At 38.9% G+C, this 23,786-nt stretch overlaps 1 protein-coding gene across 1 annotated transcript in view; it reads right to left on the bottom strand.

Moving 5' to 3' along the window:
* The window catches only part of LOC131957269 (putative nuclear hormone receptor HR3), a 65,753-nt gene extending 49,925 nt beyond the window's left edge, over positions 1-15,828 (bottom strand). The window contains exons 1-3 of the mRNA XM_059322003.1: positions 15,769-15,828; positions 4,402-4,476; positions 2,806-2,883 (exon numbers count right to left, since the gene is read on the bottom strand). Of these exons, the coding sequence (XP_059177986.1) occupies positions 2,806-2,883; positions 4,402-4,476; positions 15,769-15,826 (211 nt within the window). The 5' untranslated portion in view covers positions 15,827-15,828. The remainder of the gene's footprint in view (positions 1-2,805; positions 2,884-4,401; positions 4,477-15,768) is intronic.
* Between the last annotated feature and the right edge of the window lie 7,958 nt (positions 15,829-23,786).

Genomic DNA, 23,786 nt, shown 5'->3' with positions numbered 1-23,786 from the left:
TTTGTAAACTTACTAAATATACGGGAAACATACCTAGGGTGATACCTCAAAATTAGCGCAAGATTTCGTTAACTTACTAACTATACGGGAAATATACCTAGGGTGATATTTCAACATTAGAGCAGCTTTAGTAAAACTGCTAAATATACGGGAGACATAACTAGGGTTATATTTCAACAATGATGCAGCCTGATATATAGGAAATATACATTGGGGTAAGTTTTATCCCGCCACTAAAGCGTGTGTAATACTAAACAAAACGTGTTGGTTGCTAAATACGTACGTTTTCTTATAAGTACGAAATATTACTATATGTAATACCTGTTTTGTGAATAGTGGTAAATGCTATTACTGTTATAAGCTGTTTTATAAGTAGTTTCGTAAAACTACATGTAATTCATATTCAATGAATTGTTGGCAATACTGCATGTAATACTTATATAACGTATAAATAATTTATAACAATACTGTATTTTACAAACATTTAACAGTACAACAATACTTCCGGAAATCGACATTTTACTCGAAAGCAAAGCACCTCAACAAATAGGGAGGAGGAAGGTCACTGAAGTTCTCGAATGTACTCAGTTCGAAATCGAATTAGTAAAATATATTAAAATAGTGCAAGTAAAGTCAAGATCAGTGCATGATTCAGAAAACAAAATGTGTCAAGAACTAAGGTATTTTAATAATGGACCAAAAAAAAAAACGGATCTATTTCTTCAAGAGATAGCAGCCTCGTTATGTTTTGTGTGTTGATTTTTTTTTCTGTACACCCGCACTCGGTGCATGCGTCCTGTATTACACGATGATTGCTCACAAATTCATGACTAGTCAAAATGTCATTTTTCAAGGTGTTCACAGACACGACTGCTGTTAGCATTGAGTTTTCATATTAGTTTCTACAGGACAGTGACTCAACATTGGCAATAGCTCCTGTTACAGCTAACTTGGGACTACTACAGCAATGTATTAAATTTGACATGTCCACAGTACAACCACCTTGACATTTTTATCAATAATCAACTTGCTGTTGCATTAAATTTTGGCACTTCTTAAGTATTGATATTTGCATTTCTACAATCAGCTTGACATTCTTAGAGTCAATCCGTCATTTCTTCAGCTGAACAGTTAACTTGATATATCATCTACAGTAAACTTGGCAATCCTCTACTAATGACACTACAGTCAACTTGGCATTTGTACAATAACTTGCCACCTTTTAAAGTCAACTTTTCATTCCTCCACAAATGATACAACAGTCAACTTTTCATTCTTCCACAAATGATACAACAGTCAACTTTTCATTCTTCCACAAATGATACAACAGTCAACCTTTCATTCCTACAGTAATGACACTAGTCAACTTAGCATTTCTACAATAACTTGCCACCTCTAAAGTCAACTTTTCATTCCTCCAGTAATGACACCAGTCAACTTGGCATTTCTACAATAACTTGCCACCTCTAAAGTCAACTTTTCATTCCTCCAGTAATGACACGATAGTCGACTTGGCATTTCTCCACAAATGATACAACAGTCAACTTCTCATTCCTACAGTAATGACACTAGTCAACTTAGCATTTCTACAATAACTTGCCACCTCTAAAGTCAACTTTTCATTCCTCCAGTAATGACACCAGTCAACTTGGCATTTCTACAATAACTTGCCACCTCTAAAGTCAACTTTTCATTCCTTCAATAATGATGCAAGTCAACTTTTTACTCTTCCACAATTTTCATTCCTACAGTAATGACACCAGTCAACTTGACAGAAAATGTACCACTTCTACAGTCAACGTTTCATGCCTCCGCTAATGAAACCACAGTCAACTTGGCATTTCCACCAATACCCACAACCAACTTGACACTTGCACAACAGTGCAGCCCCACATCAACCGACCTAACGAGGCGGCACACGTTTTACTCCTTATTTCCGGCTCCTTTACTCCCCAAGTACCGACCACGACGTCCAAATTGAGAGAGAAAAAAAAACTATTTGCCAAATGTTTATGAAAAAACCTAACGAAATAGTCATCGATTTATAGTTGTTTTGTGCCGAGCTAGCTGACCTCGCGTGGGTTTCAATCTATGTGAAAGGTTTTTACTTCCTTTTTAATATTCGATGATGGGCGGATAGAACAGGCCGTGACTAAGTTTACTTATGGTAAAAAAAACAAGACATGAAAGTCTGTTTAGAATTGACATGGAAACTACTTTAAATGTTTAATAAACAATTATTATACAAATTAGCCTAGAGATTTATTTTTATGCATAGTTAAAAAGGTATACAAATAATAATTAAAACACAGAAAAAAAAACAACCATCACTACTATAAAACCTATGATGTTTTAAACAATTAACAAGGAGGCGAAGACACCACAGCAACTAGTTAGCATTACCTGTGATAAACGGTTCAAATATAAACCTCGGAATTGTAAGGCCTCAAGGTGTGAAGTGACCTTTTGACCCCGGCTCTATGTGATCAACGCGAATCTTAGTTTCAGGCTAACCCTGATACACCTGACAGCATCCTATCTCTTCAGTATTTACTTGTTTTTCGTTTATTGATTTGTACGAGACTGAATTTGTAAATTTGTACTATATTTATTTTATGATAGTCACTAATTTTTAAACGCCCCTCGCTATTTACTTCCTATTGTATTATTGTATCAAGAAAAAATAAGTTTAAATTTAGAAATTTAAATTTCTTTATTAAAAAAAAAATTGAATTGAAAGCAATGGCTCTAAACTCATGAAAAAAAAAAGAAGTCTATGTTTAAAACAAACAAAAAATCACCCACCTGTTCCAATGGACAACCGCCCCTCGCTATTGCTCGGGGAGTAGGGAACAGGGTGTGGTGTGCTGGACGCAGGATCCTCTGAAAACAACGAGCATCACACGAGTTTAGGCCTATGTTCTTGTCGCAAGTCTTCGGCGGAACCCGAGGTCACATAACACGGGCACTTACAGGGCGGGTGGTTTTCTTAATGTGATGGTATCGTGACCCTAAATTTAACCTTAACCCAAAACTTTAACAAACGTCACTAACATTAGGAGAATTAACAGCTGGATACGTTAGTTATTGCTGGTTAAGCGAGAAGAACTTCGTTATTATTTTATTTTTATTTTTTTGAAGGAGATATCCACCAACACTATCGGGTATTACGTGCCAATATTGCTAATTTGCCCGTTTACTCCGACTCCAACCCGCTTTTCCTTCTGTATTTGCTTCCATCCAAAAACAATATGCAAGGTTGCTATTGTTTTGGTTCTAGAGTTCTCTCTCCTAGATAGGTTGCTGTCCCCACCTAACAAACCTTATCTACCCGGGATCCGAACTCGGAACTTTTGGAGTAAACAATCACACGCTTTCCCTCACCCAGAAGAACAAACCATTTTGTAGTTTCAAGCTATCTACCAGTTGCGTGAAAAGTACTAGTCATACATTAAAAAACCTAGTGCGACATTTAAACTATAGAGGACCCGATGAATAAGTTTTAAACGCGATTTTAACACGCAAGGACCTCGGGTTACGCAATGTAAAATTTACACACCTAGAATGGAAACTAAACAAACTTCTACCGGGCGTTCTAATTAATAAACTACATGACTTAAAATCTAGAAAGATTGTAAGAGTGTCAGCATACAGGCGTATTGAATAAATGGTGGTGTGCATATCGGTTATGCCTAAGGAAAGGTGGTAGGCATATCGGTTATATCAGGGCATGTGGCGGGCATATCGAATATGTAAGGAGGCAGGTAGGGGCAGAACGAATATGATATTAAGCCGCCGGAAACTACGTAGGCGACGTAAAATAGTTAAATTATATAAGAGGCGTTTTAACTATAAATAGAACCGCTCCCGTGTGAACAGATAATTAAAATCGAGTCGAATATGAACCGGTGTTAACACAGAAACACTCCCATTGGAAGAATGTTTTTTTTTTAGACAGAGATAGTCATCGCTCTATAGGTTTTAACCTTATCACTCTTTGCTGCTATTGAAAAGATGCGTACAAAAAACATCTCTATTTTGTCGTGCACGATATACAATTTCTGTGTGGGAAGTAATAAGAGGGTGGGTGGGGGGGGGGGGGGGGGAGATCGCCTTAAGTGGAAAATCACTCATAAGGGGAGGGTAAAGGTAACACCTGTAAATTAAATATTTGTAACTAAAGTAAGTTAGAAAAACTGGACCAACAAAACTGTATCAAGATGTTTGACAATCTGGAAACTATTACTTTTAGAGTAAAAGTGTCATTAGGACATTGATCAACAGTTGAATTAAGACATTGATCAACAGTTGAATTAGGACCTAATTGATTATTTTTCATCTGAGAAGCCTAACCCAAAAGTCGGACGGATGGGTTAAACCTAGATAATGACGTGGACTCACCTCTGATGATGGTCATCACTGATTCACCCGACACGGCCTGAGACACGGGCGGGATGTACGATGCCCCATCTTCGTCTGAAAACGGTGGATGAAACCATGGTTAGAAAACGATGGATGAAACAATTGTTAGAAAACGATGGATGAAACAATTGTTAGAAAACGATGGATGAAACAATTGTTAGAAAACGATGGATGAAACAGTTGTTAGAAAACGATGGATGAAACATTTATTAGAAAACGATGGATGAAACAATTATTAGAAAATACAAACACAACGTGTCCTACTTTTACAGTGGCCATGATCCTACAAACGCCTTATTGTATGTTAATATTAGTGTTTTATCATTCAACAGTAATTTGCCACATGTGTCCTAACAGCTTGTATGTGTGTTGTGAGGGAGGGGGAGGTGATTTACAATCAAAATACGAGTTGTTGAATGCCAGTTATGAAAAACTTTTTTTTAAGGCAAACCTACGACTACAACACTGAATTATGTGTGTTTAAACTCATGATTTTCGTATAATTGAAGGATAAGAATAAAGGATACGTAAACAAGCGAAACTATGTTGACTACGTCTACTTTTCACAAAACCCGATACAGTTGTTTGCGCTGTATGGACTCAACTGCTGAGAAATATTGGTATTGTTACTTTTGTGCTTGTTTTACTGTTATCTACCCGGCAGGGGTAACAAGGTTGGCTAGACAACGCTAATACCTTGACTGTATCAGTATTTGAACCTTCTATTGTTGAGAAATGTATTTGCTTTACTGTCGGACTTGTTTACTGGGTGTCTGTGTGTATTTTTCGGCAGGGGTCATATTTTTTATGAGTAAGGTCAGCACGAGACTTCTCCGTTAATCTATAATGGTCAGATTGGGCTCATGAATAATCTCTATACTAAAATTTTAGCCGGATCGGTATTCAAAACTTAAATTCTTACGTTGGTAGTGAACTGGGACTTATTCATACTACTATAAACGTGTAAATTTTTTAACAACATATTCTCCGTGAAATAAACGCGTAATATCAACCGTTTATTACAGAATTGAAAACGGCGAACACGACAAAGTGAACCCAATTGAAGCGAGTTGCGCTCATCAAAGAGGATTCGATTACAAGCCGGGCGTAGATAAGGCGTAACTCTAGTGTAAGGACGAGTTTAGGGTGAAGATAAAGGGACGTCCGGAGTGAGGCGATTGGTTGTGTGTGGACCATGGCGAGGACGTGGTCAGATAATGGAAGGAGAGTCTTACTTCAAGTTGGTGGATGGTCTAGCCTGTCGCTAGATAGTGGGGGGCGGGTGGGGGCGTCGTCCTTACCAGGTGTGAGGGGGGGGGGGGGGAGGGAAGAGAACTTCACAATATAAAATTGTTTTATGGCACTGTTAATTTGTTTAAAGCATCAAAAATAGCTTGGATACAAATAAACTAAAAAAATTCAATTTTTTTTTTACAAAACAAAATTTGCCTTTCGCGTGTGGTGCCGTCAATAGAGATGAGAAGTTGCATTAGTAGTTGTGTCGGCATGAAAAAAATACGACTAAGTGCCTCACAGTTGTATGCCACTACTTATGGGCTACTTGATGCCTCTAAAGCAAGCTTGTGTTAAGGCGTGTATGTACGAGATACATACATTTTCATCATCTGTTGTTTGCCACACTGCATGCAGTAAAAACTAAGACGACCAGGTCGAGTATACAAAACGCTGACCAAAAGTGAGTTCGGTCTCCCAGAGTTCACCCAGCTCTAATTGTATTTGCTTTAAAACAGCGGCTAGGAATATTGTTATGTCAAAGTAATACGCGAACCTTACTTCATCAGTACAAAATCAAAGGACCATTTTTTTTCACACGTAATAAAAACAACTAAGAATTTCAAGTATGCGCTGCAATAAATTAGCGAACCATCGTCTTATTAAAATAACCAATAGCCCATAGCCTTTGATGAACGAGAATCATCCAATACTGCACCGGTGTGCAAAGCAGAGCGTAGGCGTGTCCGATGATTTGGACAATAAGCGTAGAACAAAAGTCAACAAAGCCCTATCTTAATTGAATAACTCAACAGGTGGCTGGAGTACTAAGTCCAAGGTGGACTTGGGTTTAAGTCAATCTCGTACGGGAGTCACGGGGTACACGCTAGAGTTCATAGACACCGAGATAACTCGTTCAATCAGGGTTTTTTTTTTAAACCGCTTAATTGGAATTGTTCGGTTCGAATAAATATACGCGCAAAAAGTAATCAACAGATTGATGATATGCTGAACAAAGTGGATTTATTTCTTAAATTACTTGATGAGTAACTGGACACTTTTATTTTACTGAAAATAGCGATATAACATATTTTACGCATTTTTTACTGGGCGAAATATGAAGTAGAATGTATTGTTTTAATATGACCGATAATGGGGAAGTATAAGCACAAAGGGACAACCGAACTGAAAACTTCGGATTGGCAATCGCGTACTATGCTTGACCACAATTCCATAATTTTCAAAATGACTAATCAATACTGACATCGTAATGTGTTGTAGATTATTTTTCAAACAATAAATTAGACACAAACACATACACATAATATACATAAACATATACACATACATATGACGAAAAAGACTAACTGTGAGGACACTACACAAGTGACTGACATATAAAATCATATCCTACACGAGGCTTTATCTCCCGAGTGACGTCTCTAGGACGAGACCGGCTTGGATTAACCGACAGAAAGACGGTGGCAAAGTTCAACGATGGATAGCGGATACCTTCACAAACACACGGGGCACGGTGTGACGGGCCCAACTGATTTCTTCTACACTGTAGGGGGGGGGGGGGTGAAATTATTCTATGAACTATTCGAAATGTAATATAACAGAAACAAAGCACGCTTTTCCCATGATCTTTTAATACAATGGTATTCAATGGTACAACCTTTCCGTGTATGTACGAGATCTAGGTTTGTATAGAAAAAGGTTGGAAGATTATATCTAACAGAATACTATCGCTGTTTCTGTATAGCATTCATCAAGGCCTAATGTGGTGTATCTCTAATTGGTTTACTGTAACTTTAGCCACATTTGTTATTATACTTTTTTATCATCCCACGAACTCAAGTTCAGTTGTTGAATATCAAAAAACACTTTCATTAAAATGCTAATGTAGTAATAGTAGTATACATTCCGAATTAATTCAATAATGAATACTTAGCTAAATATAAACATTGAAAGCTCGATATTTAGGAATAGGTCATTATATTGATCTCTACACTGAAACGCAATGAAAACATAGCTAAATATAACAAAGAAACCTTGATATTTAGGAATAGTTTATTATACTGATCTCTAAATTGAAACTAATACAACTGAAACGAAAACACATTTACTGTTGATCTTTACAAGAAAAAGATACAAACTTGCACTACAATAGATATTTTACAGTCTAACTCTATACACAACATATATCTAATAGATACTCATAAAGTAATAGAGAATAGATATCAGACAAACTAGATAGATCAGCACAATAAAGGTGAGTGAACTCTGAACTATTTAAAACAAGCCAAGAAAAAAAAAACGCCCTTCCTGCTGGTAGCAGCTTGGAATTGGGCCAAATCCCCCCTCCTCCCCTCCCCCGGTTCGGAGCAACATGGATTTGTCCCAATTTAAAGCGCTGAGCTACTAAACAGGTCAAGGCAATTTTTAGCTGATCTCTCTTGCTGGTTTATCTCTACTGACGTTGATGTTATTTGTGTTGGTTTCGTGCATTTATTTATACAGCATAGGATGAAGATTGGTGATTATGGCAATTTAGACAATAATATATCGAAACTAGTGGAGTTTTTTTGTGAGGGGGAGTGGGGTACAATTGACAGAAGTAAATTTAGTAGCAAGAACTAAAAAAAACACTATATGTACCGTGGCTTGAATGTTTTACCACCGCGATAAAAATGGACATGACAAGATTTTAACTAGTGAAATGTCAAGTAAATAATTTTAGATTACATTTACTTTATCGTATTTCCCAATACATCCTCCCATTATCAAACCAAGTAGATCTAGATCTAGTTGTTTACAACAAGAACCTAACGATACTGACATTGGCTTGGGTGCAAGGATTAGCTGTAAGGTAAGACAGCTGACATCTTACCTTGCCAGTGTTGAATTACTGAGTTACTGACATAGCTAATTAAACAGCGGGAGGTTCGTTAACGTGGGGCTTGCAGTATTTAATATGTAGACGAACATTCAGCGCTGAACTAACGAACGTATAATTTGGACCCCATGATATATCGATGATATAACTGATTTGTCTCTTATAAGTAAAGTAAAGTTTCCCTTCAAACCTGACGGTCTATGGGGCAAGTGAAGTAGAGTTCACTTGTTTCTGTGACCTCGGCATATGAAGAGATAGTGTGGTCAGCACTATGCCCAGCCGCCTTTACTCTCCCTAACGTGAGTTAGGTACCCATCAGAGTTGGGTGGACTCAGGGACGGTCTGCTGACTTGAACCCGGATTCGAACTCGAGACTTACGGGTTAGCAGTCCAGCTCTCTACAGCTAGACCACTCCGTCCCATATTTGTCTCTTATAGTCCCTCGTATATCATTGAACTTACTTGTCATTTACACCCCCATATGCATCGATACATTGACGAATTTGCCATTTAGACACTCATGATACATCAATGATTAGTTATTTAGATCCCCATATATCGATATATTGACGAATCTATCATATAGACCAGTGGTTCCCAACCTTTTTCGAGTGGCGACCCCCTTTTATAAAAAGTAAGTGACCCGCGACCCCCATAGAATTAAAAAGCCGAAATTAGTATGGAAATTAATAAGCACTAAAATAAGATTTTCTAGTAGACTTTCAATATGAACTACTCTTGATAACTGTTTTAATAGCGTGAGTAAAATTGCATACTATTCACTAAACCTTCGTGGTTAACTTTTTAATTAAATTTTTTTTTTGTTAACACCAACCTATGTCATTATAATTATCTTAATTTTGTTTTTAATCGAAGAATAGTGTTGAAAATGTATTCTCGAAAAGTCAATCAATCTTATGTTTGGGTACGAATGGTGAATACTACACCAAAATTGTGTCTGCCGTTTTTCATCTTACTCTGAATCATTCTGCAAATAAAAGAACTCATCTTGTAATTCAACGGGAATGCTGGCAACATCAAGGGAAGAAGAGAATAGGTAATGCGTAAATGCAGATTCTTCTTTTTTTCAGCTCAGAGAAATAGCGATGCAGTCCGTTTTCAAGAGATTCAAGATGCCCAGAAATCGCTTCTTTCGAAATTTTAAATAACTCAAATTTACAATATTTCCAAGATTTATTTTCTTCGCCGATTTTGCAGTTTTGATAAAAGTACCCCAAGATTATCATGGAAAGTTATAATATCCGTTCATTTTACCTGAAGCTTCAGGTTAAGCTTATCTTGATGTTCGAACACATCTGCTAGGTATGGTACTCTCTCCAACCACCACTCTATGTCGTTTTAAATATACCAAAAAGTCATGTTTTCTTTGCACTTCCAAGAACAATTTGATTTCAGATTTCAATAAAAAACTCAAGTTACAACATTTCGTTTGACAGCCAGCGTACTGTAGTGTAGAAGAGTAGAACCTCGTGATCTATATTAATGTTTTTTCTCAGTTCTTTGAAGGCTCCAGATTTTATATAATTTACGCCTTATACTAGCAATGAACTCTTGATGTCAATTGGTTAGGGTAGTGGTTAGGGAGCTAAATCTTTTTTGTTTTCTGAAAGCCCGATTTTGAGCTAAACATAGATGGCGCGCCATCCGTACAAACCCCCACAGCCGTTCTAACCCATTTTAATCATCCAGTTTCAAAAAGGTAGGCCTATTTATTTTCTCCATGTTATCTTCACAAAAGAGCAACTCTTCTTTGCTATCATCCGCATGAATATAGACACAGCAACTGCGAACACGAACTCACGTCTGTTAATTTATCAACTTGAAAAGCAAACAATGGTGAAAGCGTAATTTCAATAAAAATGTGTTATTTAACATTTAAGTACATGAAGCTTTTGGTGAGATTTTCTCCTATTGTTTTTTTTTTGCTTGGCGTTTTCTGTCGCGACTTCATTTGATGCTTGCACTAATGCTGGTGAAAACATCCTGTTCTGATCAAGTCTCTGGCGTCTGCAACTAGCTTCTTACCGACGAAAGAACTCCATATATTTCCGGTGTGTTCCGAATGACTTGTCTCAAATGACGTTTTAGTTTTAAAGATTTCATAGATTCGTGACTGAGAACAACTTTGTACAGTGCGCTTTGTTTCTTCTCTATTACATTTCCAGTGATGTTAATGAAGCCGAATTTCAAAAATTCTTCTAAATATTTATGTTGTGTTTCAAATTACTAAGGTTTAGTATACCAGTTGGCGACCCCCCAGAAAGACCTTCGCGACCCCCAGGGGGGTCGCGACCCCCAGGTTGGGAACCCGTGATATAGACCCTCATGATACATCGTTGATTAGTTATTTAGATACCCATATATTAATGAACTAAGTGATCGATGAAATAAGGGTGTTGTCATAAAGACCCCATACATCAATGATGTTATAAAGACTCTATACAGCGATGTGGATCCCCATATTTGGAAGAACTTACAGACTTATCATGTAGATCCCCTAACAAATCATGTTGATCCCCATAATAGGATTTAGACCCCCATACTTGGATGTGGACCCCCATGCTCGGATGAACACAGACTTATCATGCAGACCCCCATATTGTGATGAACTTAACAGATTTATCATGTAGACCCCTATACAACGATTAAAAATTATGTGGACCCCCATACTTGGATGTAGAACCTCATACTTGGATGTGGACCCCCATATTGTGATGAACTTAACAGACTTATCATGTAGACCCCTATGCAACGATTAAAAAATCATGTGGACCCCCCATACTTGGATGTAGAACCTCATACTTGGATGTGGACCCCCATATTGTGATGAACCTACAGACTTATCATGCAGACCCCCTATACAACGATTAAAAAATCATGTGGACCCCCATACTTGGATGTGGACCCCCATATTGTGATGAACCTAACAGACTTATCATGCAGACCCCTATATTGTGATGAACCTACAGACTTATCATGCAGACCCCTATATTGTGATGAACCTACAGACTTATCATGCAGACCCCTATACAGCGATTAAAAAATCATGTGGACCCCCATACTTGGATGTAGAACCTCATACTTGGATGTGGACCCCCATATTGTGATGAACTTAACAGACTTATCATGCAGACCCCCTATACTGCGATGAGCTCTCCCATTGACAACCAGGAGAGAAACTTGAATGAATGTGGCCCCAGCAGCTTGTGTAGAGAGTCGACATCCGATCTTAAGTGCCATGTAGGGCAAACTGTGATAGGCTTATCTTAATGTGGACAGTGCGTGGGTGAAGTCTTACACACACTGTCCAAACACACCAGATAGTGGACTTGATACTTGTTGATACAGATTTAGTTTTCATTTTTTTTTTACTTTACTTATATACATTTTCTTGTAATGTTGAACTGATTTTTTTTCCTTCAAAAGAAAACTTACTGCAACGTTACATATTTTTTTTTACATGTGTTACATAGTATACTCAGGGGAAAAGCCATAACAGCAACAACGCGGAAAGACTTTTAGCACAATGAAAACCTAACTACTAGTTGATACAGATTCAGTTTTCAATTTTTTTTCTTTACTTATATAGATTTTCTTGTAATGCTTAAATGATTTTTTTCTTTCAATAGAAAACTTACTGCAACGTTACATATAATGTTTTTCTACATGTGTTACGTAGTATATACAGGGGAAAAGCCATAATAGCAACAACGCTGAAAGACTTTTAGCACAATGAAAACCTAACTACTAGTTGCTTAAAGGTACAAGCAGTATGCCTGTAAAGCTTTGACAAGAATGACGGCAGATGTAGTAGAGTTCTTAATTAAAATTCTGTGAATTCGGTATTACTTATATAGATTTTCTTGTAATGCTTAAATGATTATTTTTTCTTTCAATAGAAAACTTACTGCAACGTTACATATAATGTTTTTCTACATGTGTTACCTAGTATATACAGAGGAAAAGCCATAATAGCAACAACGCTGAAAGACTTTTAGCACAATGAAAACCTAACTACTAGTTGTTTAAAGGTACAAGTAGTATGCCTGTAAAGCTTTGACAGGAATGACGGCAGATGTAGTAGAGTCCTTTATTGAAACTCTGTGAACTCGGTACCTGAAGGCAGAGTGTAGGCAGCACAATGTCCAAACATATATTTCACCACCCAACAAAATCCAGGTACCCATTAGAGCTGACTCCCAACGAACTATTAAAATTCTGTGAACTCGGTACTTGAAGGCAGAGTGTAGGCAGCACAATGTCCAAACATATATTTTACCACCCAACAAAATCCAGGTACCCATTAGAGCTGACTCCCAACGAACTATTAAAATTCTGTGAACTCGGTACTTGAAGGCAGAGTGTAGGCAGCACAATGTCCAAACATATATTTTACCACCCAACAAAATCCAGGTACCCATTAGAGCTGACTCCCAACGAACTAAAACTAACATTCAGGTTAGCAACTGCGAATTCTTGCCCACACGAGTTCAAAGCATCAGCGAGGAAATAACAGCTTATTGCATTAAAAAAAACACGAATGTTTAAACTTTGTAGTCATGTAATTTCGGCATGAAACCGTTAACGAAGAGAAGGCTACTCCTCTCATAAAGTTGGCCTGCGGTTATTCGCGTCAGGATGAAGAAAGGTTATCTACAGCGTTGTAGTTCTAGGCATGGGGAGGGAACTCGTTAGTTCTCTATTTACGTCGTCCCGAGAGCAACTATTGTTGACATGGTAAAATGGCGACTGCACCCAGGGCACTCCAAATGTCAGAAAGTCTTTTACATGGACATAAACTCCAAATGTCAGAAATTCCTTTACATGGACATAAACTCCAAATGTCAACAAGTTTTTACATGGACATAAACTCCAAATGTCAGAAAGTATTTTACATAGACATAAACTCCAGATGTCAGAAAGTCTTTTACATGGAAATCAACTCCAAATGTCAGCAAATTACATGGACTCCAAATGTCGGAAATTAAGTCGTTTACATAAACCCTTTAAATGCGTCAAGCAGATAAAAAAAAATTGCATGAATATGTGAATGTCATAAATGGACAAGCATTCCTAAAGTCTGGAAGTAAGACTTTCACGTAGACTCCATGTCAGGAAGTCTGTCGTTTACATGGATATACACAGAGCAGCAGAAAGTCGTATGGATCTGCACTTCCCATGTCTGGAAATAACCTTTAACCTGTCTTACGTCGGTACAGATTCCTTTTATGTCGGTACAAAGGTGTTCACGATATAAAAACAATAAGTGTGGAATTATCGCCTCTGATGCCGCTATTGATGAACGAAAATCGAAAAACTTAACACTAATACTGTATATCGATCCCAAAAGCCATACCCCTATAATCAACATTTTTATTAAAACTTGGTATAAATTGAATAATGGGCAGCTGATTTTATATTACTATTTTGAAAAAAATGTCTGAAGGTTATAATTATGAGAATTACACGCAAGTTTATACACGTACCTAACTTATCACGTTTTCAATTTGTTATATCTAACATAAAAATGCGAAGAGTAATGTTACAGTATGACCCCCCCCCCCCACCTCTACAAGAAAATTAAGCATCCTTACAACAGTGTAAGCCTATTACCATTTACCCCCCCCCCCCTTCCAGTATTTAAAACCCACAACTAAATATAGATCAGAACATCACCACACAGTGGCGCCTCCATTTCATCCCCTCAGTACACGTGACCCAATTCACGTTACTCCAGAAGAGAAAAAAATGAGGGTGGGGGCGTTTGATAAAGAGGACGTGTGGGGGGGAGGGGGGATATAACCACGCGCTATTCAGGTCAAGGTTTGAAGATGTGAGGTTCACGTGAGGTCTCGAACATCAGCAGTGTAAACACGACACTCGAGTATTTCCTACAGCTAACGACACGGCTCGTCTGAATTATCTTATTGCGGCTTTTTACATTGTTCAACATCGATCAATGATGTTTTGACAGCCAGGACAATAGCATAAAAAAAAAATAATGGGACATTGGAATTGATTTCATGGATTAGGTTTTTTTTTTGTTTTAATCCGTTCAGCTCTGTTTACAAACTTAAACCGGTGTTGTGACGCATTTTAAATCAGGGGGAAAAAATGACTGCAGTCAGCAAAACGAGACAAGTCCGGCTAAAATGAAGACGGGCTATTAATAAAGTGTACACAGATAGTAGCATTCTACTGGTACAGAGGGATGTTGACCAGGAAAGTATTAGCAATGTTAAGGGCATAAAAGGCACTTGTTGGATAGATGGTATGTAGTAGTAGCAAATGTAGACAAACGAGGTATGGAGTGCTGCGATAGGAGGGCTTCTTTCAGACATTTTGCTCGGGGGGGGGGGGAGCATTTAAAACTTTATAGGTGCAGTTATTAGTGTGGTTAAATTTAGTATCTTTCTTATTTCGTCCAGAGGGCGCCCCACCCCCAGATAAGCCTGAAAGAAACACTGCTAAATAAGTGTTGGTAGTCAGAGTTTACTATTGTTTTGTTCCCAAAGTTTATCCCGATTTATGTTTCCGAATATTATTATTTTAAACTTATATGCGTATTATAAAAATAGATGCAGAGTGTACAAGAGAGAGCAGTATGTTTTATGAGACTAAAAAGGGAAGCCCGCTACTAGATCAAAACTGAGCATGGCCATTGTCGCTCAATGCTGAAGGCTTTCATATGGCTGAATAGTTGTTTTTTAACTCAATGTAGGTACATTATTAAGTTATTTTTTAGAAACTTCCAACTAATATTGTATCAACGAAAATATGTACATAACTAGTATAGGTTGACTTTTCAATCTATATTATGAATAAGAAATCAAATACTCGAATAAGTATACACTTTAAATAACTTGCATTGTATACATATAAACACAAATTGAAGGCATAAAAAACTGTACACAACACTAACAGATACATTTACCAATACATCAAACCTATACCTAATATTGCACTATTGATTATTCCAGGTAAATTTAACATACCTGAATAGGTAAATCTGAGCCAAGATGTTAACCTATTTTAACTTTAAAGGTAAATTTAGCCAAACCTATGGGTTAAAAATACCTTAACCTTACATGTAAATCTGACCCTAGGGGTAAATTTACCCTTACCCTACAGGTAAATCTGACCCTAGAGGTAAACCTACCCTTACCCTACAGGTAAATTTAATGTCAACTTACACAAGTCATCTATCCAGCTGTGGTACACATCCGAGAAATTCCCCGTGGAGCCCCCCATCCCCCCTCCGCCGTGATGTGGCGGGAGGGGGTGGTGGTGGGGATGGTGAAACGGGTGGTGCCCGCTCACGCCGCCCCCATTGTTCGTGCTGCTGTTGTTAATATGCTGACCTATGATGCTGTTGCCGCCACCGTTGTGATGCAGGCTGTTGATGATGTTGTTGTTGGTGGGGCCGTTGGAGCCGAAAGGGGCGTAACTCCCGCTGCCGATGTTGCCGTTGTAGCAGGGGCCGGACTGGTGCATCTCGCCTACTGCCATCATGCTGCCCCACATTGATGGAGGTGACCACTGTCCTTCAGTGGAGGACGGAATGGTAGCCAGTACAAGTCCGTCATAGTGTCACCATCCAAACGTACATAGCGAAACGAACGCCGCAGGAGAAATCCCAGTCTACTAAGCCTAAACGCTCTGCCTTGGTTGCACAGAAGAGCATTAAAACAAACACACACACTGGCACCAACCGGATGCTCAACAGCACTTGTCTTTTAATTAGGGACAATTAAAAACTCAGCACCTATATGTAAACTGTTTTAGAGATGAAGCAAGGAGAAGGATAAAACTACGTGGATATACTTCAGCACAAATAAACAAACTACCACCAATACAGGGGGTCAATGAGTATCAAATAACCACAACACAGGAAATCAACCGAAGTGTTCTTATTTTAATTCAGAAATAAAACAGCAGTATCCAAGTGAATAGCGGCTAAACACAAAAACAGCAATGAAACTTCATATTAAATATTAACAGTAGTTAATGAACTACAAAACATTCCATCACTAAAACCTGAATACCAGACAGTCTAATTACTTAACGTATGTTGATGAACACTTTAATACGGCTATATTTTTTTCTACAATAACAATGTATCAAAGCGATGTTTTTGGCAATTATATTTTTTTTTTTACTTTACAACATATTTTAATGAATTAAATATCAAGAAGACCAAAACAACCTTAAACCTACATCAACCAACCTATGATACAAAACAACAAGTCTAAGTTTGCTTTTCCTCTCAACTTTCACTTGAAATACCGAGCAAATCTAAACGGAACCTTGACAATGTTTTTTACTTAAAACGTATATTTATGAATCAAATATAGCCACAAGAAGCCGATCACAAGAAGAGAAACCCTGCCTGGTGTAATAATAAGGGATGGGGAGGGAGGGAGGCCAGAGCCGAATAACAAGCTGTGGTTGTGTAAGAGTCGAAACCTGGCCGGCAAACTCGGAGAAGCCGCTAAAGTATGAAATGGGTTAATGGATGTGACACTGTACAACTTCCAGCACTCGATCAAATCTCAAGCGATATACAACATGCCCCCCCCCCCCCCCTCTCGCGTCATAGCGAGTCGCAAGCAATTGATCGCCTACGTCAACTCAATTTGTTTTCATTCTAAAACTCGGGTTTTAAAGTTATGGAAAGTTAAACAATAACTTAATTACTTAAAGGCCACTTCGAATACAAAATACAAGCAAACAAAAACGCCTTTAGAAGATTCAATTTGTATTTGTTATACTAATTACCTAATCTGATGAGGGCACAAGGTCGAAACATTATGTTTTGTGCCTCTCAAAATGTCTCCGTGGAGTTTATATTTAAACTACCTAGTTAAATAACCACTTCTTTAACAAACAGAATAACGACTGTTGCACAGATCTATGAAGGCAGTGATTAAGAAAATTTCACTTGAACAACAATAACAAGAAATGAGGACAAAAAATCTAAGTACGCGTTTAGTTGACGGCCGTGTGTTTTTAACCATAAACGTATGACTTAAAATAATTTCAACGTATCAGCTAACCTCGAAGCGGAATAATAAAAGAAGATTTCAGCCAAGGTATGCTAAAAAAAATTATTTTAAGAACGAAAAAAAAAACAGCGAGTCTCTCTTCTTCCACCCCCTCCCCCTTGTAATTTATACGAGTGGTTATAAAATTGGGGAGATTTATTCCTTGTAAGCTGTAGAGGGAGCCGTGTGTATTTTAGCGTGGAGACAAGTGTTTGCCGTACTAGACACATACGGCGTCAACCACGGAAGAGTAAAAATTACATCTGCACAGCGTAAAAGTAAAACACGGACTTGTCCCCGAGAGACCGACCCTAAAACTCACTGTCGTCCCAAAAGACTTTATGACTCATACATATCCAGATAAATCATATGACCCATACTTGTCCCGGTAGATGATATGACCCATGTCTGTCCTTGGACTCCCAATAGATCTCTATGATCCATGCTCATAATCCAATAACCCGTAACCCGTTCTTGTCCTTGTAAAAATATGCCCCGTGCCTGTCCCAGTACAACCTGTGACCCATACTTGTCCCGGTAGAACCTATGACCCATACTTGTCCACGTACAACCTATGACCCATACATGTCCCGGTAGAACCTATGACCCATGTCTGTCCCGGTAGAACCTATGACCCATACTTGTCCCGGTACAACCTATGACCCATACTTGCCCCGGTAGAACCTATGACCCATACTTGTCCCGGTAGAACCTATGACCCATACTTGTCCCGGTAGAACCTATGACCCATACTTGTCCCGGTAGAACCTATGACCCATACTTGTCCCGGTAGAACCTATGACCCATACTTGTCCCGGTACAACCTATGACCCATACTTGTCCCGGTACAACCTATGACCCATACTTGTCCCGGTACAACCTATGACCCATACTTGTCTCTGTAAAACCTATGACCCATACTTGTCCCGGTACAACCTATGACCCGTGCTTGTCCCGGTACAACCTATGACCCATACTTGTCTCTGTAAAACCTATGACCCATACTTGTCCCGGTACAACCTATGACCCGTGCTTGTCCCCGTAAAACCTATGACCCGTGCTTGTCCCGGTAAAACCTATGACCCATACGTGTCCCGGTAGAACCTATGACCCATACTTGTCCCGGTAGAACCTATGACCCATACTTGTCCCAGTAGAACCTATGACCCATACTTGTCCCGGTAGAACCTATGACCCGTACTTGTCCCGGTAGAACCTATGACCCGTACTTGTCCCGGTAAAACCTATGACCCGTGCTTGTCCCGGTAAAACCTATGACCCATACGTGTCCCGGTAGAACCTATGACCCATACTTGTCCCGGTAGAACCTATGACCCATACTTGTCCCAGTAGAACCTATGACCCATACTTGTCCCGGTAGAACCTATGACCCATACTTGTCCCGGTAGAACCTATGACCCATACTTGTCCCGGTAGAACCTATGACCCATACTTGTCCCGGTAGAACCTATGACCCGTGCTTGTCCCTACAGACCCCCCGGACTTACCCCCCCCCCCCCTATAGACAAACAGACATCAGGCAACAATGGTACGGGAATCCTGAGCCTATTGTGTAGCCTGGGACCTGAGGTATGTTGGAACTGGTCCAAAAAACTGCTGGGAGGTGGGGAATCAGGTACAGGCATAACTTACTGTTCTGGTTTACTTGAGTTATACTATACAGAACTGTTGTATCTTGGTAGATAAAGCTTTTAATGTGGCTTTATTTTATTTTTTAAACTATAAAGTAAATAAAATATCAATGAATTATTTAAATGTGAGTACGTTTGTCAGTTTCTGGGGGGGGGGGGGGGGGGACACGGACGGACGACGGAATTTTTCTAAGGCTAATTGAAGAATTTGTATCGTTACAGTCGATACCCATCTTCAAACTATCTAAGTAATTTTATTACCCACTTAAATAGCACATACCTTAACCATTAGGCAAATCAAGAGTATAAACAGAAGGAAAGTATCAAATCATATCCACAAACCATACAAAAATAAGTATAGCGTATAGACGAGAGTTGGGCAGGTCTATTTTTAAAGTGCGAGAGTGTGTATGTGGGCGGGCGGGCGGGAGGTGGTTGAGAGTGCACTTAAAGCACTCCAGTGCTTCAGCTGACTGTTGTGTTTAGGTCGCTTCCATATTAACAATGAACGCGTTATTTAATTAACATAATCTACTTAGATTGCGGTTTTATACGCATTGGAGTCAACTTGTTATCAATGAGATAGATTTAAAAGCAGAAACTTCAGTTTTAAAACGGATTGATTGGCTACAGTATACCGTTATAGAAACTGGGACTTGGGTCTAAATCACGACTTCACAACACTTAACTACAAGCACTAAATACAACCCCATACGTGATAACCTAGGGTTAATCTTAACGGATATCGCTGCAACATTAAACTCTAACCCGTTACCACATTTTAAACATGACGGACGGTACAAAGGCAACAATCAACCCTAACCTTAAGCGCACTAGTCTCAATAATCTTAACGTCTGATAGCACTACAGCAGCTTACCGCAACCTTAACAAGTTGCCAATAAAACAACAGCTAACCATAACCCGAACCCACTACCACATTATTAACAAGGTGTGGGTCAGCAACAACTAAACCGTAACCCTTACCCACTACCACATTATAAACAACTAACCCGTAACCCTAAACCACTACCACAGTATAAACAACTAACCCGTAACCCTAACCCACTACCACATTATAAACAACTAACCCGTAACCCTAACCCACTACCACATTATAAACAACTAATCCGTAACCCTAACCACTACCACATTATATTTATAAACAACTAACCCTTACGGCCGTAACCCTAACCCCTGCGGTGGTGTGGCCACGGCGGCGCCCAACGCTCGCGCACACGACGTGTTGCGTGCAATGAGAACGGAAACCTGTTTGATAAAGGTAAACGACCTCTGCTACCCGGGCTCATACAGTACGGCTGCGGATCCGACGAAACCGCAAACGGACGGGGTAAAGTTAGGCTAGGGAGAAGAGAAAAAAAATCTACCTCCCATGATCGGCTGTCAACACTCCAGGTCGTTCACCCGGAACGTTGCGTTACACTAAAGGACGATAATTCGTACGGCCAGAGTGGCAAAATAACAGATTCAGTCCCCTGCGGGCGGGCGAGTCCACCTGGGTGATTTGTGTGGGGGAGACGAGGCAAACAGATGGCGAAACACTATCGCCCACCATTACTGTACCGCGACATTCTTTCAGTGTAGGTAACACTAAACGGTGTCAGATCATCTAGCTGTAGTTACAACAGAATGATGCTAGCGTAAGCGGTTTAAAAATTATGAATTGCGTTGTGAAGAAAAAACAACCTACTAAAATGACCTATCGTTATATCTTTGCTAAACAGAATCTGACTTATTGTCTAAATTTGGCTAATCGGCTCTTAAAGTTCTCGAGGTATAGAAATTAAAGTATAAAAGAGACAATGGTTGGGGTAAAATGCAGTTAGTTTACTGTTGAGAACTAAGGTGAAGACTAGGTTTGGGTGTGGAAGTTAATTCTGAAAGTTATATATTCTAGATAGGCACATCCTCACAGCTAAATTGTAAAGAAGAGAAAAGTTAAATGCAGTGGTGTGATATTCTGGGCATGTACATCCATACAACTAAATGTAAAGAATTGTTAAAGGCAGTTAATTGTGGAAGAGAATTCTAAAAGTTATATATTCTAGATAGGCACATCCGCACAGAGAAATTGTAAAGTAGAGAAGTGTTAAACAGGCAGTGGTGTGATAATATGGGCATGTACATCCACATAACTAAATGTAAAGAATAGAATTGTTAAAACAGACAGTCACTGTGTGTGATATTCTGGGCAGGCACATTCATATAACTGTATGTAAAGAATTGTTAAATGCAGTGGTGTGATATTCTGGGCAGGCACATCCATATAACTGTATGTAAAGAATTGTTAAATGCAGTGGCGTGATATTCTGGGCAGGTAAATTCATATAACTGTATGTAAAGAATTGTTAAATGCAGTGGCGTGATATTCTGGGCAGGTAAATTCATATAACTGTATGTAAAGAATTGTTAAATGCAGTGGCGTGATATTCTGGGCAGGTAAATTCATATAACTGTATGTAAAGAATTGTTAAATGCAGTGGCGTGATATTCTGGGCAGGCACATCCACATAACGCTGTGTGTTTGTTCGGCATAGAGTCACGGAGTGTACGTGACCTATCATTTAACTGTAAGTAATGGTGGAGGGTGGCTCTAACGTTTGGGGCGATTGTTACACGACGAGAGGTCACCAAGGTCACGTCGGTGGCAGCCACACAGAAGTTGGGGGAGGGGGGGGGGCTTAAAAACACCAAATATTCTGTGGGGTGTTATAAACACCACATAAAGTTGACTGAAAGTTTGGTGTAGGAGTGTTTAACATCACATAATGATGTATGGGAATAAGAATCACCACACACAGTTGAAGAGTATCAAGATGTATACACAGCACAAAGGTGGGGGGGGGGGGAGGCTAAGTTGATCAATCAATCACCAAGATTTAAGCTTATATTATAACATGCCCAACGATCTAAGTCGGCACAATTACTAATCTGTGTTACATTTTAAAACTGAAACCGTAAATATTATATCCAAACACCCGTGAAAAAATAAATAGTTCCAATAGGGAAACTATATTATCTTCGCCAGAAACTAGATCTATTTTAAAATAAAAATCTAAGAAGATCTGGCTGTATTATTAATTATTAAAATGTACTATTTAAAAAAAAATTATATTGATAATAATATAAGCCTAGGTTTAACTCATCGTGTATAATAAGAATAAGATAACATTTACAACATGTTTTAAAGCGCCACTAGTGTAAAACAATGTTCTATAATCACGAAATTAATTATATTTAACCAGCAATCAACGGCAAGTACAAAAGGACCTACAAGCATTTTTTTTTTTAAATTAACAACCTAATCCTGAAGTAAAAATAGCACGTAACTATTTTTAAAGTTAAATTTAAAGCATCGATAAGAACCTTAACTCAGAACTACACACACAAAAAACTAACTAAAAATAAGATACATAACCGCTAAACCAAACCACATAGTACTCGAATATAACAAGGTTAAATAAAAGATAAATACTCTCAAGCCAGCAGAAAAACGGGAACTCCTTCAAAATCCGATTAACAAACAACACAGATCAATGGAAAAAAATTAATACACCGTTAAAACAATGAAAAGTAACAGTATCCTGTATCACTACGCGTGAGAATCTACACCCTCGATAAATAACAACTCATAAACATAAACGCTAGCTTCACAACAGCAGCGAGGGAATAAAACGAACAGTACAGTCCCGTATCACCTACAAGCCTCGTCACAGGCCGGCTTCAAAGTGACTTCAAGCATAGTCATTTTACTAGTACTGTACTAAACAAGAGGGGTGGAGGGGCGGAAAGCGGGGCGGGAGGGAGGGGGGTAAGTACGCGTAAGACGGGAGAGTGGATGGGAAAGATGAGATGGGGGGAGTGGTGGGCAGGCGAGCTAGCGGGGAGAGGACGTGGCTATTTTTATCTGCCGTCACGTGACACTGAAGGGATTTCGCGCGAAGAGCAACGAACGGTCGGTTTACTTGTCAACTGCTCACTGTAGCTGGTGGGTCACGAGAGGCATACGTTAAAAATATAGAGAGGCATACGTTAAAAATATAGAGAGGGCACACGTTAAAAATATAAAGAGGGCACATGTTTAACAATATTGAGAGGGGCGCACGTTAAAAATATAAAGAGAGGGACATATTAATAAAAAATATAAATAGGGGTACATGTTAAAAATAAAAGAGGCGCACATAACGTGTAATAATGAAGTGGCTGCGTGAGGGCTATGGAGGAGGCAAGCGTTAAAAATATATAGATCACATAATGAATTATTTAACATACAGAAAGTGGCTGAAGGGGTCAGCGAGAGTCACGCGTTAAAAATTAGTGATTAAATAAACAGGGAATTTTTAAACATGAGAAAACTGAGGGAGGGGGGGGGGGGGGTTGAGAAAAATAGTTTCTTAGTACTTAAAAAAAAACAATATGCCGGACCGTGACGCCGGCTATAATTTTATGTCTATTCTCTTGAGAATGCAGAATGTACTAAGAAACGCTGAGTCAGA

This window comes from Physella acuta, unplaced genomic scaffold (genome assembly GCF_028476545.2).
Source record: "Physella acuta isolate Inbredline_101_S28 unplaced genomic scaffold, ASM2847654v3 ptg001228l, whole genome shotgun sequence".
NCBI lineage: Eukaryota > Metazoa > Mollusca > Gastropoda > Physidae > Physella > Physella acuta.
The sequence above is the reverse complement of the archived record's forward strand: the minus strand, read 5'-3'. Positions and strand labels throughout refer to the sequence as shown.